The 16,777-nt window shown below is 50.7% G+C and overlaps 1 protein-coding gene and 1 pseudogene across 10 annotated transcripts in view; both read left to right on the forward strand.

The window, feature by feature from the left end:
* The window catches only part of CDH3 (cadherin 3), a 59,516-nt gene that overhangs the window by 37,330 nt on the left and 5,409 nt on the right, over nucleotides 1-16,777 (forward strand). For 9 of the 10 annotated variants that reach the window (XR_013411076.1, XR_013411075.1, XM_015126483.3 and 6 more), the window contains exons 8-13: nucleotides 910-1,038; nucleotides 2,221-2,406; nucleotides 5,489-5,730; nucleotides 6,255-6,400; nucleotides 8,258-8,482; nucleotides 14,269-14,475. Coding sequence is in view for 8 of the 10 variants with exons in the window: in XM_015126483.3 (XP_014981969.3) it covers nucleotides 910-1,038; nucleotides 2,221-2,406; nucleotides 5,489-5,730; nucleotides 6,255-6,400; nucleotides 8,258-8,482; nucleotides 14,269-14,475 (1,135 nt within the window). In the remaining 2 variants the exon portion in view is untranslated. Of the gene's footprint in view, nucleotides 1-909; nucleotides 1,067-2,197; nucleotides 2,407-5,488; nucleotides 5,731-6,254; nucleotides 6,401-8,257; nucleotides 8,483-14,268; nucleotides 14,476-16,777 lie in introns of all 10 variants that reach the window. The other variant, XM_077984424.1, reaches the window with a different exon arrangement.
* Nucleotides 7,090-7,547, forward strand: LOC106995065 (10 kDa heat shock protein, mitochondrial pseudogene; annotated as a pseudogene).

A 16,777-nucleotide genomic window follows, 5' to 3' on the forward strand; every position in this document is an offset into this window, starting at 1 on the left:
GCCCACAGAGCCCAAGGCAGAACAATGAGGACCCACGTCAGCTGGGATGGCTGCTGCTGGGTTCACATGTGATGCCCCTGATTCCCTTGGGCCCGTGGCCCACTGCCAGCCAATCTCGTTAAATCTCCTCCAGGGCTGGGAGGCAGCTGTAAAATACCTACTTTTGGTATTTTCTGTGGGTTTTCTCATTTCCTGTCAGAGTGGCTCACTTAGTGTGCACATTACCCAAATTGGTCCCTTATGTGCCACAAAGTAGAATTAGCTCCATGGATACTGGAGTTGGTGCCTGTTTCCTAATTGATACCTTTATCCAAATCCTCACTGTTATTCTGAAGCCAGGCACGGTGGCCCACGCCTGTAATCCCAGCACTTTGGGAGGCCGAGGCGGGAGGACTGCTTGAGGTCAGGAGTTCAAGACCAGCCTGGCCAACATGGTGAAACCCTGTCTCTACTAAAAATACAAAAATTGGCATGGTGGCAGGCACCTGTCATCCCAGCTACTTGGGAGGCTGAGGCAGGAGAATCACTTGAAACTGGGAGGTGGAGGTTGCCGTGAGCCAAGATCACGCCACTGCACTCCAGCCTGGGAGACAGGGCAAGACCCTGTCTCAAAAACAAAAACAAAAACAAAACTCATTCTGGAGCAGTCAAGGGTCAGGGGGTGATGCCAAGACTTCCCTAGGACAGGCCCAGGAGAACTGTTTGGATCTCTGGTTCCCTTTCCAACAGCATCCTCTGCTTCTGTTCTCCTGGCAGTGAGGGAGGGCTGGTCAAGGAGTCAGCATTATGATAGGGAGAGATCCTCCTCTGCGTCCGCACACCCCTGCGCCAGTGCTTCCTGGAGGTCAAGGGAGGGACCCTTCAGATTGCACCCGCAGTGGGCTTCCCCTCTCCTCTCTTTCTCCCCAGAAAGTCCCTGAGTACACACTGACCATCCAGGCCACAGACATGGATGGGGACGGCTCCACCACCACGGCAGTGGCAGTAGTGGAGATCCTCGATGCCAATGACAATGCTCCCGTGTTTGACCCCCAGAAGGTAATGCCCCTTCCTCACTCAGTCACTCGTCACATAACAAACGACCAAGGTTTGCCTTTCTCAGGAAACTGGAACCACCCTATGTTGCTTCAGATGCCAGTCCCAGCACTATGGCTGTGTGACCTTAGGAAAACTACCTAACCTCTCTGTGCCCCATTTCCTAATCTGTGAAAAGGAAATAATAATACCTGCTGCGTTGTTCTGAGTTTCAAATGAAATAACCTATGGACGTTTCCTAACACGATGCCTGAAAAGAAGTGCTCAATATGAAAATCTTTGTTGATTTGAAAACATATTTCCCTTGTACCTACACCTGCCTATCTTTTCCCAGTGAATGCTTGCGCACCTCCAAGGCAGAGGACTCAGTGCCTATCAAGGTGCCAATTACATCCTCCCGCTTCCATCTTTAGACAGCTCTGAACGTTAGTTAGGTCTGAATCAAAATGTGTAATGGGGCCAGGCATGGTGGCTCATGCCTGTAATCCCAGCACTTTGGGAGGCCAAGGCGGGCAGAACAGTTGAGGCCAGGAGTTCAACCTGGCCAGTATGGCAAAACCCCGTCTCTACTAAAAATACAAAAATTAACCAGGTGCAGTGGCGCACACCTGTAGTCCCAGCTACTTGGGAAGCTGAGGCATGAAGATCACTTGAGCTTGGGAGGTGGAGGTGGAAGTGAGCCGAGACCACACCACTGCACTCCAGCCTGAGTGGCAGAGTGAGATTGTCTTAAAAAAAAAAAAAAAAAAAAAACTTCTGAGCAACTAATTTTCCAGTCTTTGTCACATGTCCGAGAACCTCCAAAAAATTCCTGTTCAGTGCCCCAGCCCATTCAGGCACCTAGCCCTTCTTGCCACCTTCCTTATTCCTTTCTGATCTCAGCGGGATAGGTAGCTACACGTGGCAGGGGCTTGGGCATGCAAGCTTGTGAGATTTCTGGAACATCAGGCCCCTGTGTGTAAGGAAAGCAGGCACAGGATTGGTGTGGTCTGTGCCGGCAGCTGTGAGGCTGCTGCTGGGGACATCCTGCTGCTGTGTATACCCTGAAACCCCGCGAAGTGGGTGGGTGGTCCAAGAAAAGGGTAAAGGTGTGGGGATGCCCTGAGGTTGGATGGAGGCTTCTTAGCCTCTGGAGTGGGAGAGTCGTTCTCTGCTCTAACAGCACTGTGCTTCTCACACTGGCAGTATGAGTCCCATGTGCCTGAGAATGCAGTGGGCCATGAGGTGCAGAGGCTGACGGTCACTGATCTGGACGCCCCCAACTCACCAGCGTGGCGTGCCACCTACCTCATCGTGGGCGGTGACGACGGGGACCATTTTACCATCGCCACCCACCCTGAGAGCAACCAGGGCATCCTGACAACCAGGAAGGTGAGTGAGTTCCGGCCCCAGACAATGGCTATACCTGGGGCGGTCAGGTCTGCAGCCTTCAGGATGAGGAGCCACTGTCTACCGTGGGCTAGTCACCAGGAATCGTACCAGCCCAGTGGCTCCCAACAGTGTTCTACCACTCTCGTGTTGGGGATCCCCTTTGTTCAAACTAAATCTTACCCAGGAGCCCACTTCATAAATAGGTAAGAGTCACTGATCTTGGCCGGGCGCGGTGGCTCACGCCTGTAATCCCAGCACTTTGGGAGGCCGAGGCGGGCGGATCACGAGGTCAGGAGATAGAGACCATCCTGGCTAACACGGTGAAACCCCGTCTCTACTAAAAATGCAAAAAATTAGCTGGGCGTGGTGGCGGGCGCCTGTAGTCCCAGCTACTCGGGAGGCTGAGGCGGGAGAATGGCGTGAACCCGGGAGGCGGAGCTTGCAGTGAGCCGAGATCGCGCCACTGCACTCCAGCCTGGGCGACTGAGCGAGACTCCGTCTCAAAAAAAAAAAAAAAAGTCACTGATCTAACTGAAGCACATCAGTGGAGCCTCCTCCTAGACCAAAGTGTCCAGTGGCTGCCCCAGACCAGTCTCACATAGAGGGTCCATTTTATTGAAATCCATGTTGACTTTGCATTTACTCTAAAACTCATGTCTAGGTGTTTAGATAATAAAATGTTTTGAATCACCTAGTACTTAGGCACACTCCTGCCTCTCAAAGTCTCTTTTTTGTGTGTATGTATTTTTGTTTTTGTTGGGGTATAGGACGTGGGTTGGGTCAAAAAGTCTGAATAAGGCTAGGCCCAGTGGCTCACACATATTCCCAGCACTTTAGGAGGCTGAGGTGGGAGGATCGCTTGAGGCCAGGAATTTCAGATCAGCCTGGTGAACATAGCGAGATCCCATCAGCACTAAAAAAGAAAAAAAAAGAAGATGGGCCTAATCTTGCATCAGTTTCTTTTTTTTTTTTTTTTTTTTTTTTCGAGACCAAGTTTCGCTCTTGTTGCCCAGGCTGGAGTACAATGGCATGATCTTGGCTCACCACAACTTCCGCCTCCCGGGTTCAAACGATTCTCTTGCCTCAGCCTCCTGAGTAGCTGAGATTACAGGCCTGCGCCACCGTGTCCGGCTAATTTTTTTGTATTTTTAGTAAAGATGGAGTTTCTCCATGTTGGTCAGGCTGGTCTCAAACTCCCGACCTCAGGTGATCCTCCCGCCTCGGCCTCCCAAAATGCTGGGATTACAGGCGTGAGCCACCATGGCCGACACATCAGTGAAACCCGTCTCTTTTGTATTTTCTAAAAATACAAAAATTAGCTGGCATGGTGGCATGTGCCTGTAGTCCCAGCTATTTGAGAGGCTGAGGCTACTTGAGAGGAGAATCTCTTGATCCCAGGAGGAGGAGGTTGTAGTGAGCCGAGTGTGCATCACTGCACTCCAGCCTGGATGTGGTGACACACACCTGTAGTCCCAGCTACTCCGGAGGCTGAAGTGGGAAGATTGCTTGAGCCCAAAGGGTCGACGCTGCAGTGAGCCATAATCAAGCCACTGCACTCCAGCCTGGGTAACAGAACAAGATCCTGTCTCAAATAAAAATTTAAAATTTTACCAAAAAAAGTTTACTGAATATAAAATATTTTGATATGTAAACTTTTGAGCACAGCTATACTAGAAAACATAATGAAGTGGTCATTTCCCCACATCCATTTGTAGAATCATCCAAATGGCAGCGGACACTGGTTACCCTGGCAGCTCAAACTGCAAGTTGTGTTGATGTCTTCAGAACAGTGAAGAAGCAACTCTTGAAGTCCTGAACAAATTAAAATAGTAGCTGCATTCGTAGAAGATGCAGTATGTACTAAAACCACATAAAAACTTGGCTTATATGTAAAATGTGATCTAGACTCTATAGTAAACAGATTTTTCACATCCAGGAGTGTATTAATGTCCATGGGCTGCATTCCTAGAAGATGCAGTATGTACTAAAACCACACAAAAACTTGGCTTATATGTAAAATGTGTTCTAGACTCTATACAGATTTTTCACATCCAGGAGTGTATTAATGTCCATGGGGATATTAGCAAGTCATATGGGATATGGAACAGCTCTTCGTATCTGTAGCATTCTGATTCTGAGACACATCATCCCTGCCCCAGCCTGTAAATGCCAGTGGTATCCCGTCATTACGACAACTAGAAATGCTTCTACAATTTGTTTTGTTTTGAGACAGGGTCTTGGTATGTCAACCCAGGCTGGAGTATAGTGGCACAGTCTTGGCTCATTGCACCCTCAACCTCCTGGGCTAAAATGATCCACCCACCTCAGCCTCCCAAGTAGCTGAGACTAGAGGCATGCACCACCAGGCCCAGCTAATTTTTGTATTTTTGTAGAGACCGGGCCTCGCCATTTTGCCCAGGCTGGTCTTGAACTCCTGGTCTCAAGCAATCCAGCAGCCTTGGCTTCCCAAAGTGCTGGGATTACAGGCGTGAGCCACAATGCCAGGCCCCCCAATTTTCTCAAATATCACCACCACTCCACTGGGAACCATTATTCTGGGGCTTATTAATAGAGTTACCTTTAGGATGATCTGAGAGGCCCCATAAGATGTGCACTCAGGGGCCAGGCGCGGTGGCTCAAGCCTGTAATCCCAGCACTTTGGGAGGCCGAGACGGGCGGATCATGAGGTCAGGAGATCGAGACCATCCTGGCTAACACGGTGAAACCCCGTCTCTACTAAAAAATAAAAAACTAGCTGGGCGAGGTGGTGGGTGTAGTCCCAGCTACACTCGGGAGGCTGAGGCAGGAGAATGGCGTAAACTCGGGAGGAGGAGCTTGCAGTGAGCTGATATCCTGCCATTGCACTCCAGCCTGGGTGATAGAGCAAGACTCCGTCTCAAAAAAAAAAAAAAGATGATGCGCGCTCAGGAAACACAGGAGTGTTCCTGGGACAGAGAAGGGGCAGCATGGTTGCTAGTGGGGGCTAAAGCCCCTCAGTATTGGCTCTTTCCTTCTGACATCTCAACTGTACTGTACTCCTCTCAAAATGGTGGTTCAGGTCCATCTTCCTCTTCTCTCCTAGGGTTTGGATTTTGAGGCCAAAAACCAGCACACCCTGTACGTTGAAGTGACCAATGAGGCCCCTTTTGTGCTGAAGCTCCCAACCTCAACAGCCACCATAGTGGTCCACGTGGAGGATGTGAATGAGGCACCCGTGTTTGTCCCGCCCTCCAAAGTCGTTGAGGTCCAGGAGGGCATCCCCACTGGGGAGGCTGTGTGTGTCTACACTGCAAAAGACCCTGACAAGGAGAATCAAAAGATCAGGTACTCAGGAGCGGGGCTCGGTGAGCAGCATGCACTGATACAGTTGGCGGGTGGGTGATGATGGCCAGCGTTTGTTCTGATTACCATAGAGACTGTTAAATAGGAATATCCCTCCTGCATAGGTCCTCTTCTTCCTACCTTCTTTGAGGCTGAAGACTGAATAGGGGTTTGGGGGCAGGTATTTCTCACTCTGTCATGTATCCCTCTTGGGACTCCTGCACCTGCTGCTTTAGGACCCCGTTTATGGGCGAGGCTTATTTTCCATATGATCCTGCTTAGGTGCCCAGAGGCCATCAGCCAGTTGGTATGAGGAGGCCCTGAATGACGCACCTTGGGGCAACTGCCTTCCCTCATGGGGAGGGATAAGGGGGTGAGCGGCGGGGGCTGGGGCAAACGCGCCTGCGCCCAGGCAGTCTTTTCACGTGTCGCCAGGGTCAGACCACAGGTCTCTCCTTGTGGCGCTACACAATTCTACAGAATTCTAAATATTCTGGATGTTACTCGTCTCAACTTTTCCTCTCCAGCTACCGCATCCTGAGAGACCCAGCAGGGTGGCTAGCCGTGGACCCAGACAGTGGGCAGGTCACTGTTGCGGGCACCCTAGACCGTGAGGATGAGCGGTTTGTGAGAAACAACATCTACGAAGTCATGGTCTTGGCTGTGGACAATGGTGAGAGCATCCTCCCAGCCTTCCCACAAGGGCCACTTTTGGTTCTCAGGTCACATGACACAGCACAGCATGTTCGCTCCACAGGTGGGAACATGTGTCGGGGAGGGCTATTTGCAAACCAGTCCAGACGGTCAAAAGGGTCTTTCAGAGGAGTCTTTTAAAAATTGGTCCTAGGCCGGGTGCGGTGGCTCACGCCTGTAATCCCAGCACTTTGGGAGGCCGAGGCAGGTGGATCACCTGAGGTCAGGAGTTCGAGACCAGCCTGGCCAACACGGTGAAACCCCATCTCTACTAAAGATACAAAAAATTAGCTGGGCGTGGTGGCGCATGCCTGTAGTCCCAGCAAATAAGAGTTAGGATCGGGCGTGGTGATTCAAGTCTGTAATCCCAGCACTGTGGGAGGCCGAGGTGGGCGAATCACCTGAGGTCAAGAGTTCTAGACCAGCCTGGCCAACATGGCGAAACTGTCTCTACTAAAAACAAAAAGTTAGCTGAGTGTGCCGCCTCCCAGTCCCCGCAGTTATGGCCTGCACAGGGCCCTTGGGGCGAATCACAGCATGCCCTGGGGCAACCGCTCTCCCTCACGGGGAGGGACAAGGGGAGGGACAAGGGCGAACGGCGGGGGCTGGGGCGAGCGCGCCTGTGCCCAGGCGGTCTTCTCACTTGTCGACAGGGTTGCGGCACTACACGAGCAGAGTACGAGTCTGAGGCAGAGGGCGTCATGGCAGGACAAGCATTTAGACAGTTTCTTCCACTCTTTGACCGAGTATTGGCTGAAAGAAGTGCTGCAAACTGTAAACAAAGGAGGCATTATGCTTCCAGAAAAATCTCAAGGAAAAGTATTGCAGCAACAGTAGTCGCTGTTGGATCGGGTTCTAAAGGAAAGGGTGGAGAGATTCGACCAGTTAGCGTGAAAGTTGGAGATAAAGGTCTTCTCCCAGAATATGGAGGCACCAAAGTAGTTCTAGATGACAAGGATTATTTCCTATTTAGAGATGGTGACATTCTTGGAAAGTACATAGACTGAAATAATTCACTATTGAAATGGCATCAACGTGAAGCTGCCCATTCCACTGAAGTTCTGAAATCTTTTAATCGTGTAAATAATTTCCATATTTCTCTTTTATAATAAATTAATGATAACTAATGACAAAAAAAAAAAAATTAGCTGGGCGTGGTGGCACACACCTGTAGTCCCAGCTACTCAGGAGGCTGAGGCATGAGAATCACCTGAACCCAGGAGGCAGAGGTTGCAATGAGCCGAAATTGTGCCACTGCACTCCATCCTGGGCAACAGAGCAGGAGTCTCAAAATAAATAAGTAAATAAAACATCAGCATTAGGAGAGTCCCTTCAGCCTTAGTTTCTGGTTCACTGGGTCCTGAATTGGCCTGTCAGTTTTCCCTTGTGATTGATTACTAGGGGCTGACTGGAAAGTGCCATGACAGATCAGTGATGCCACACCATGACAGATGGGGGGTTATGACGTAGTTGTCACCTCTGGTTGACATGTGTTGAACCAGGACCTGCAGGCATGTGAGAGGCTGCAGTGGGGCTGTGAAGGGAGGCTTCCCTGAAGCTGATGGACCAAACCCTGGAGTAACCCTGAGGTAGCCAGTAGGATTCGCTTTGTGGTTATAGTGGCTGTCTGGATGAAGTGGCTGCAACTGTGCCATGATAGTTAGTAATGTCTGCTGTTTACCGAAATGAGAATGATGGCCTGATTGGCATGTATGTGCCATGTATTGGAAGCAAGGGCATGGAAGGTCTTAAGAGGCGAGAGCTGGGCGGTAAACAGCCCCCTTGAGGCTGACTGGGTGGGTCACAGGGAGCTCATCATATGTGTCTTTATAAACAGGAAGCCCTCCCACCACTGGCACGGGAACCCTCCTGCTAACACTGATTGATGTCAACGACCATGGCCCAGTCCCTGAGCCCCGTGAGATCACCATCTGCAACCAAAGCCCTGAGTCCCAGGTGCTGAACATCACGGACAAGGACCTGTCCCCCCACACCTCCCCCTTCCAGGCCCAGCTCACAGACGACTCAGACATCTACTGGATGGCAGAGGTCAACGAGAAAGGTACCTGAGTGAGTGGTGGTAGCGGGTGGGTGCCAGTTCCACTAGTGGGCGTCTGCCCCACACCAGGATTCTGCACACATTCCCATCCTAGCAGCTTTTGGGCCATGGGGGCAACGGTCTCCTCTAGAACCTCAATCAGATGCCATTTATTAACCTGGTGGAGGCCTTTGGAATTCCACAGGACCCCTAAAAGACCATTTTAGCCCAGCCGCCTTCCTGTGTAGACGGAAAAACTGAGGCCTCGAGAGGGAGGGAGTGACTTGGCCCGTGTCACATACAAGTCAGGACCCAGCACAGTGATCGTGGCCACCACTCACTGAGCATGCTCTGTGCCAGGTCCACGTCACATGCTCTATGTAGGTTAGATTCCTTCATCCTCACAGCAGCCTGTGAGCAGGTTTCTCTCTCTCTCTCTCTCTCACACACACACACACACACACACACACACACACACACACACACACACACACACACACACACACACACACTTTACAGATGAGGAAATCAAGGCTTACAGAAGCCGAAGTATCTTGCCAGAAGCATTATGACTTTTTTGTTTGTTTGTTTTTTGTTTTGAGACAGAGTCTCGCTCTGTTGCCCAGGCTGGAGGGCAGTGGCGTGATCTCGGCTCTCTGCAAGCTCTGCCTCCTGCGTTCAAACGATTGTCTGCCTCAGCCTCCCGAGTAGCTGGGACTACAGGCGCCCGCCACCATGCCGGCTAATTTTTGTGTTTTTTTTAGTAGAGACGGGGTTTCACCATCTTGACCAGGCTGGCCTTGAGCTCCTGACCTCGTGATCTACCCGCCTCAGCCTCCCAAAGTGCTGGGATTACAGGTGTGAGCCACCGCACCCGGCTGTGTTATGGCTTTAAAAATTAATGTCACGACCACATATGGTGGCTCACACCTCTAATCCCAGCACTTTGGGAGGCTGAGGCGGGCAAGTCACGAGGTCAGGAGTTCGAGACCAGCCTGGCCAATATGGTGATGAAACCCTGTCTCTACTAAAAAATTAGCCAGTCATGGTGGCGTGCGCCTGTAGTCCCAGCTACTCGGGAGGCTGAGGCAGAAGGATCGCTTGAACCTGGGAGGTGGAGGTTTCAGTGAGCCGAGATTGTGCCACTGCACTCCACCCTGGGGGACAGAGTGAGACTGTATCTCAAATAAAATAAAATAAAAATGTTACTAGGGGTTTTTGTTGTTGTTGTTTTTTGTTTGAGACAGAGTCTCACTCTGTCTCCCAGATTGGGGTGCAGTGGCACAATCTCGGCTCACTGCAACCTCTGCCTCCTGGGTTCAAGCAATTATCCCTGCCTGAGTAGCTGACATTACAGGTGCCTGTCACCATGCCCGTCTAATTTTTGTATTTTTTAGTAGAGGCATGGTTTTGCCATGCTGGCCAGGCTGGTCTTGAACTCCTGACTTGAGGTGATCCTCCTACCTCGGCCTCCCAAAGTGCCAAGATTACAAGCATAAGCCACTACACTTGGCCTATCAGGATTTTAATCTAGGCAGTCTCACTCACCTTGCGGGCGGGGGGGGAAGCATAAGCATTATGGCCAAAACCCAATGTTATTAATAACCTGGAACAGTATTGATATCCTGGTTCTTGGCTTTAATTTCATTTTTCTGTTTGCCCTTGTCCTCTTGTCAGGGAAATTAATCCAGACTCTACTCCATGTGACCTCAGGCTAGTTACCTAACTCCCTAAGCCTCAATTTCTGCATTTGTAAAATGAGGATAACAGCAGTTCCCACCTCTTAAAGCGATGGTGAGGATCAGGGTAGGACCTGGCACTTAGTAAGTGCCCATTTAGCTGGGCACTGTGGCTCACGCCTGTAATCCCAGCACTTTGGGAGACTGAGGTGGGCGGATCATGAGCTTGAGGATCAAGACCATCCTGGCCAGCATGGTGAAACCTTGTCTCTACTAAAAATACAAAAAATAATTAGCTAGGTGTGGTGGCATGTGCCTGTAGTCCCAGCTACTCGGGAGGCTGAGGCAGGAGAATCACTTGAACCTGGGAGGCGGAGGTTGCAGTGAGCTGAGATCGTGCCACTGCACTCCAGTCTGGGTGACAGAGCGAGACTCTGTCTCCAAAAAAAAAAAAAAGTGCCTATTTAGTCACCACTGCCATCGTCATCAACAACTGAGAAATCAGCCTTATAGGGTGGCGGAGATGTTTTAGTGACAGATACTCCATGTTGGCCGCTCCACATGGTCGACTAGTTGTTCAGCCCAGAGAGCTGTCCCTGCCTCCTGGCACTAAATGGGGACAGAGTGGATTCTGCCTTCTGGCCCTTTGACTTAAGAGGAGCCCAGCAAGAGTGCAGAACATTTTAACAGAAAAAACTTGAAATCTGTGCTGAGATAGGCTGACAACCTGGGATGGGGGGAGGGGCAGGTAGAAACTTGGGGGTTTTTGATTTCCCCAATGATTGGGGGCACTACTGGCATTTAATGGTACAAACCTGCAATGCTGTGGTGGCAAATCCTGCACGATGAAAAAACTTCCACACAGGCTAACAGCTCCCTTCTTGAGAAACTTGAGTCTAAAGCAAAGGCCTTTCTTTAAAGAGGCCACTGCACACATAGCCCCTTCTCCACTGTGGGATTGCCACGCAGTGTCCCCCAAGTGGTGCCCAGTGTGCAGTGGCCTCTTCTGCTCTGTGGTTAGCCTGCCACCCCCTGGGCCTTGGAAGGCCAGTTAGCCCAACACCTGCTGCAGCCTCACTTCTGGCATTCCTGCGCTTGTGTGATCACCGATGCTGTGATAACACAGGTTAGCATCAGATCCGATCTGCTTAACATTAGCACTTACATAACCAAGTCATGTGCATTTAGTTTTATTAATAATTGAATGTGGCCTGGCGTTGTGGCTCATGCCTGTAATCCCAGCACTTTGGGAGGCCGAGGTAGGCAGATCACCTGAGGTCAGGAGCTCAAGACCAGCCTGGCACAAAATCCACCTCTGCTAAAAATACAAAAACTAGCTGGGTATAGTGGCGCAAACCTGTAGTCCCAGCTACTCCAGAGGCCGAGGCAGGAGAATCGCTTGAGCCCATGAGGCAGAGGTTGCAGTGAGCTGAGATCGCGCCACTGTGCTCCAACCTGAGTGACACAGCAAGACTCTGTCTAAAAAAAAAAAAATTGAGGCTGGGTGCAGTGGCTCACGCCTGTAATCCCAGCACTTTAGGAGGCCGAGGCAGGCGGATTACGAGGTCAGGAGATCGAGACCATCCTGGCTAACACGGTAAAACCCCATCTCTACTAAAGAATACAAAAAATTAGCCGGGCGTAGTGGCGAGTGCCTATAGTCCCAGCTACTTGGGAGGCTGAGGCAGGAGAATGGCGTGAACCCAGGAGGCGGAGGTTGCAGTGAGCTGAGATTGCGCTACTGCACTCCAGCCTGGGGGACAGAGCAAGACTCCATCTCAAAAAAAAAAAAAAAAATTGAAGGCCAGGCACCGTGGCTCACGCCTGTGATCCCAGCACTTTGGGAGGCCGAGGCAGGTGAATCACAAGGCCAGGAGTTTGAGACCAGCTTGACCAAGATGGTGAAAGCCTATCTCTACTAAAAATACAAAAAGTAATCAGGCACAGTGGCGGGTGCCTATAATCCCAGCTACTCAGGAGGCTGAGGCAGGAGAATCACTTGAACACAGGAGGCGGAGGTTGCAGTGAGCCAAGATCACGCCACTGCACTCTAGTCTGGGCGACAGAGCAAGACTTAGTCTCAAAAAAATTGAATGGGCCGGGCGCGGTGGCTCAAGCCTGTAATCCCAGCACTTTGGGAGGCCGAGGCGGGCGGATCACGAGGTCAGGAGATCGAGACCATCCTGGCTAACACGGTGAAACCCCATCTCTACTAAAAAATACAAAAAACTAGCCGGGCGAGGTGGCGGCGCCTGTAGTCCCAGCTACTCGGGAGGCTGAGGCAGGAGAATGGCGTGAACCCGGGAGGCGGAGCTTGCAGTGAGCCGAGATCGCGCCACTGCACTCCAGCCTGGGCGACAGAGCGAGACTCCGTCTCAAAAAAAAAAAAAAAAAAAAAAATTGAATGCTTAGTTGGAAATATGGGTGTTTCATATAAGATTGGGTTAGCTATCAGCTGCTCTGCCTATGCCATTCTTTATTCCTTTACATTCTTTTTTTTTTTTTTTTTTTGAGACAGAGTCCTGCTCTGTCATTTGGTTGGAGTGCAGTGGCATGATCTCGGCTCACTGCAGCCTCCACCTCCTGGGTTCAAGCGATTCTCCTGCCTCAGCCTCCCAAGTAGCTGGGACTACAAGCGCGTGCCATCATACCTGGCTAATTTTTTTTTTTTTGAGACAGAGTCTTGCTCTGTCACCCAGGCTGGAGTGCAGTGGCGCAATCTCGGCTCACTGCAAGCTCCGCCTCCTGGGTTCACGCCATTCTCCTGCCTCAGCCTCCTGAGTAGCTGGGACTACAGATGCCTGCCACCATGCCCGGCTAATTTTTTTTTTGTATTTTTAGGGGAGACAAGGTTTCACCGTGTTAGCCAGGATGGTCTCGATCTCCTGATCTTGTGATCCACCCGTCTCGGCCTCCCAAAGTGCTGGGATTACAGGTGTGAGCCACCGCGCCTGGCCAAATTTTTATATTTTTAGTAGAGACAGGTTTTCACCATGTTGGCCAGGAGGGTCTTGATCTCTTGACCTCGTGATCTATCCGCCTCGGCCTCTCAAAGTGCCGGGATTACAGGCATAAGCCACTGTGCCCGGCCCTCATTTACTTTCTTAATAAAGTTGCTTTTACTTTAAAAAAAAAATTGGGTTAGCTGTCTTTTAGGAAGAGTATTCTTTTTGAAGGAAAAAAACAGTGTAGCAGCCAATGATGCAAAGAAGTTATTGGTCCTGCATGATATGGCTTTTTTTTTTTTTTTTTTTTTTGAGACGGAGTCTCGCTCTGTTGCCCAGGCTGGAGTGCAATGGCCGGATCTCAGCTCACTGCAAGCTCCGCCTCCCGGGTTCACACCATTTTCCTGCCTCAGCCTCCCGAGTAGTTGGGACTACAGGCGCCGGCCACCTCGCCCGGCTAATTTTTTGTATTTTTAGTAGAGACAGGGTTTCACCGTGTTAGCCAGGATGGTCTCGATCTCCTGACCTCGTGATCCGCCCGTCTCGGCCTCCCAAAGTGCTGGGATTACAGGCTTGAGCCACCGCGCCCGGCCGACATGGCTTTTAAAACTTCATGTTATAAAAATACTGTGATTGGCCGGGCGCGGTGGCTCAAGCCTGTAATCCCAGCACTTTGGGAGGCTGAGACGGGCGGATCACGAGGTCAGGAGATCGAGACCATCCTGGCTAACCCGGTGAAACCCCGTCTCTACTAAAAAAATACAAAAAACTAGCCGGGCGAGGTGGTGGGCGCCTGTAGTCCCAGCTACTCCGGAGGCTGAGGCAGGAGAATGTCGTAAACCCGGGAGGCGGAGCTTGCAGTGAGCTGAGATCCGGCCACTGCACTCCAGCCTGGGCGACAGAGCGAGACTCCGTCTCAAAAAAAAAAAAAAAAATACTGTGATTATCGATTTTTTTTTAAAGTAAAACGACAAATGAGTGTTTTTATCCCAATAATCCTTTTCATTATGGTGAGTTTTGCTTTAGCCAAAGATCAGCTTTTACTGCTATTTTCCAAAGTATGCTTGTGGAGTATTTCTCCCCATTGGCCACATGTAGGAGCCGTATTCTCAAACTTTCATCATGGTGTACTCAGATCCCTGCACTGATGCTATCCCATAGCTAATCAATGATCTATTCACTCCAGATGACACGGTGGTCTTGTCCCTGAAGAAGTTCCTGAAGCAGGACACATATGATGTGCACCTTTCTCTGTCTGACCATGGCAACAAGGAGCAGCTGACAGTGATCAGGGCCACCGTGTGTGACTGCCACGGCCATGTCGAGAAATGCCCTGATCCCTGGAAGGGGGGTTTCATCCTCCCTGTGCTGGGGGCTGTCCTGGCTCTGCTGCGTGAGTACCAGGCCCCCACCCCCTCCCTGAGGATGGGGGAGTTGAAAGACAGGATTCTATGTTGAACTTCAGCTCCTGGAACTAAGAGGCCACCAACATCGCCTGTCCAGCCCTTAAACGTTTTTTTTAAGACAGGGTCTCGGCCGAGCGCGGTGGCTCATGCCTGTAATCCCAGCCACTTTGGGAGGCCGAGGCCGGCGGATCACAAGGTCAGGAGATCGAGACCATCCTGGCTAACACAGTGAAACCCCATCTGTACTAAAAAAAAAAAAAAAAATACAAAAAATTAGCCGGGCGTGGTGGCGGGCCCCTGTAGTCTCAGCTACTTGGGAGGCTGAGGCAGGAGAATGGCGTGAACCTGGGAGGCGGAGCTTGCAGTGAGCCGAGATTGTGCCACTGCACTCCAGCCTGGGCGACAGAGCAAGACTCCATCTCAAAAAAAAAAAAAAAAAAAGGACAGGGTCTCAGTCTGTCGCCCAGGCTGGAGTACAGTGGCGTGATCTCGGCTCATTGCAGCTTCTGCCTCCCAGGCTCAAATGACCTTCCCACCTCAGCCTCCCAAGTACCTGGGACTACAGGTGTGGGCCACCACGACCAGCTCATTTTTGTATTTTTTGTAAATACGGGGCCTCACTGTGTTGCCCAGGCTGGTCTTGAATTCCTGGGCTCAAGCAATCCACCCACCTTGGCCTCCCAAAGTGCTGGGATTATAGGTGTGAGTCACTGCGTCTGGCCCACTCTTTAAACTCCTAATTCTAGGAGCGTCAGTCAATCATTCTGGGGCTTGTGGAATGTACCAGGCTTTGGCGATACAGTGGTGAGCAAACAGACTCGGCCCTGCCACCAGGTCATCAGTGGTTCTGAAAGGGTGATTTCCAACAGCATTAGCATCACCAGGAATTTGCTATTATTAGAAAGGCAAATTCTCAGCACCTATTCCAGATTTACTGATTCAGAAATGTAGGAATAGAACCCAGTAATCTGCATGTTAAAAAGCTCCTAAGGCATTCTGATACATGCTAGAGTTTGCAAATGACTGCTCTAGTGGGAGGAAATGTTTAGTTAAAAACAAATTTCTTGGCTGTAAAGACAGAACCTATCACAGTTGTTTTTTCCACCTTTTGACTTGGTCTTAACATAGACAACACACATCGTCAGTCAGAGACCAATCACATGAATACAAGAACATGCTTTTCGCTGGGCGCAGTGGCTCACACTTGTAATCCCAACACTTTGGGAGGTCAAGGCCCTTGAGGTCAGGAGTTCGAGACCACCCTGGCCAACATGGTGAAATCCTGTCCCTACTAAAAATACAAAATTAACTAGGCATGGTGGCACATGCCTGTAATCCCAGTTACTTGGGAGGCTGAGGCAGGAGAATTGCTTGAACCCAGGAGGTGGAGGTTGCAGTGAGCAGAGATCACACCATTGCACTCCAGCCTGGGCAGCAGAGCAAGACTCTGCCTTAAAACAAACAAAAACCCAGGAAAGTAGGAAATTAGGTCAGAGAGGTGATGGGCACAGGGGCCCAGTCGTGTTGGGCCTCATAGGCTATTGTGAAGACTCTGGATAGAACCAAAAGTTATCAGAAGGTTTTGAGCAGAGGGATGATGTGATTTGACTTAAATTTTGCAGGATTCCTGCTGAGCAGACTATATGGGGTCGAAGGTGGAGGCAGGGAGATCATTTAGGAGGCTGTTGCTATAATCCAGGGGCAAGGTGATGGAGGCTCAGGCCAGGATGGCAGCATTGAGGTGGTCAGTGGTGGTCATGTTTCAAGGTAGAGTCCCTTCAGATTGATGTGTGGAGTTGAGGGTAAGAGCCATCGATGATTGCAAGGCTTTTGGCTTAAGGAGAAACATGGCATTTCCATTTGCCAGTTTGGGAAGGACCATGGGAAGACACTTGCCAGGCCAGTCCAAGTGGAGGTGTCAGTAGGCAGTTAGACCCGGGTTCAGAGAAGTCCGCTTGGCGTCTTGCCTTCCCCCAGATTCGGGAGAGGAGAGGTTACCATCTAGCCCACATGCGTGTGCATCCTCAGAACCCGTGGACTCCCAAGGAAGGTTGGGTCTGTTTTGTCTGGCCAAGGACAGACAGCAGTTCCATCAGCAGGCACAAAAGTAATGATCCTGAGCAGCGGTGTGTGCTCTCTCATCGAACTGCCATAGAGAGATGGCTAGAGGGTCCCCTCTTAGCTGTGTGTAGGCATGACAGAGAAGGCAGCCAGGAACCAGTTGGCCAGTCCCCCCATATCCAAATAGCCTGCCAGCCTTTCAGACCACATCACTGAAGCCAGACCCTC

This window comes from Macaca mulatta, chromosome 20 (assembly GCF_049350105.2).
Source record: "Macaca mulatta isolate MMU2019108-1 chromosome 20, T2T-MMU8v2.0, whole genome shotgun sequence".
Lineage (NCBI taxonomy): Eukaryota > Metazoa > Chordata > Mammalia > Primates > Cercopithecidae > Macaca > Macaca mulatta.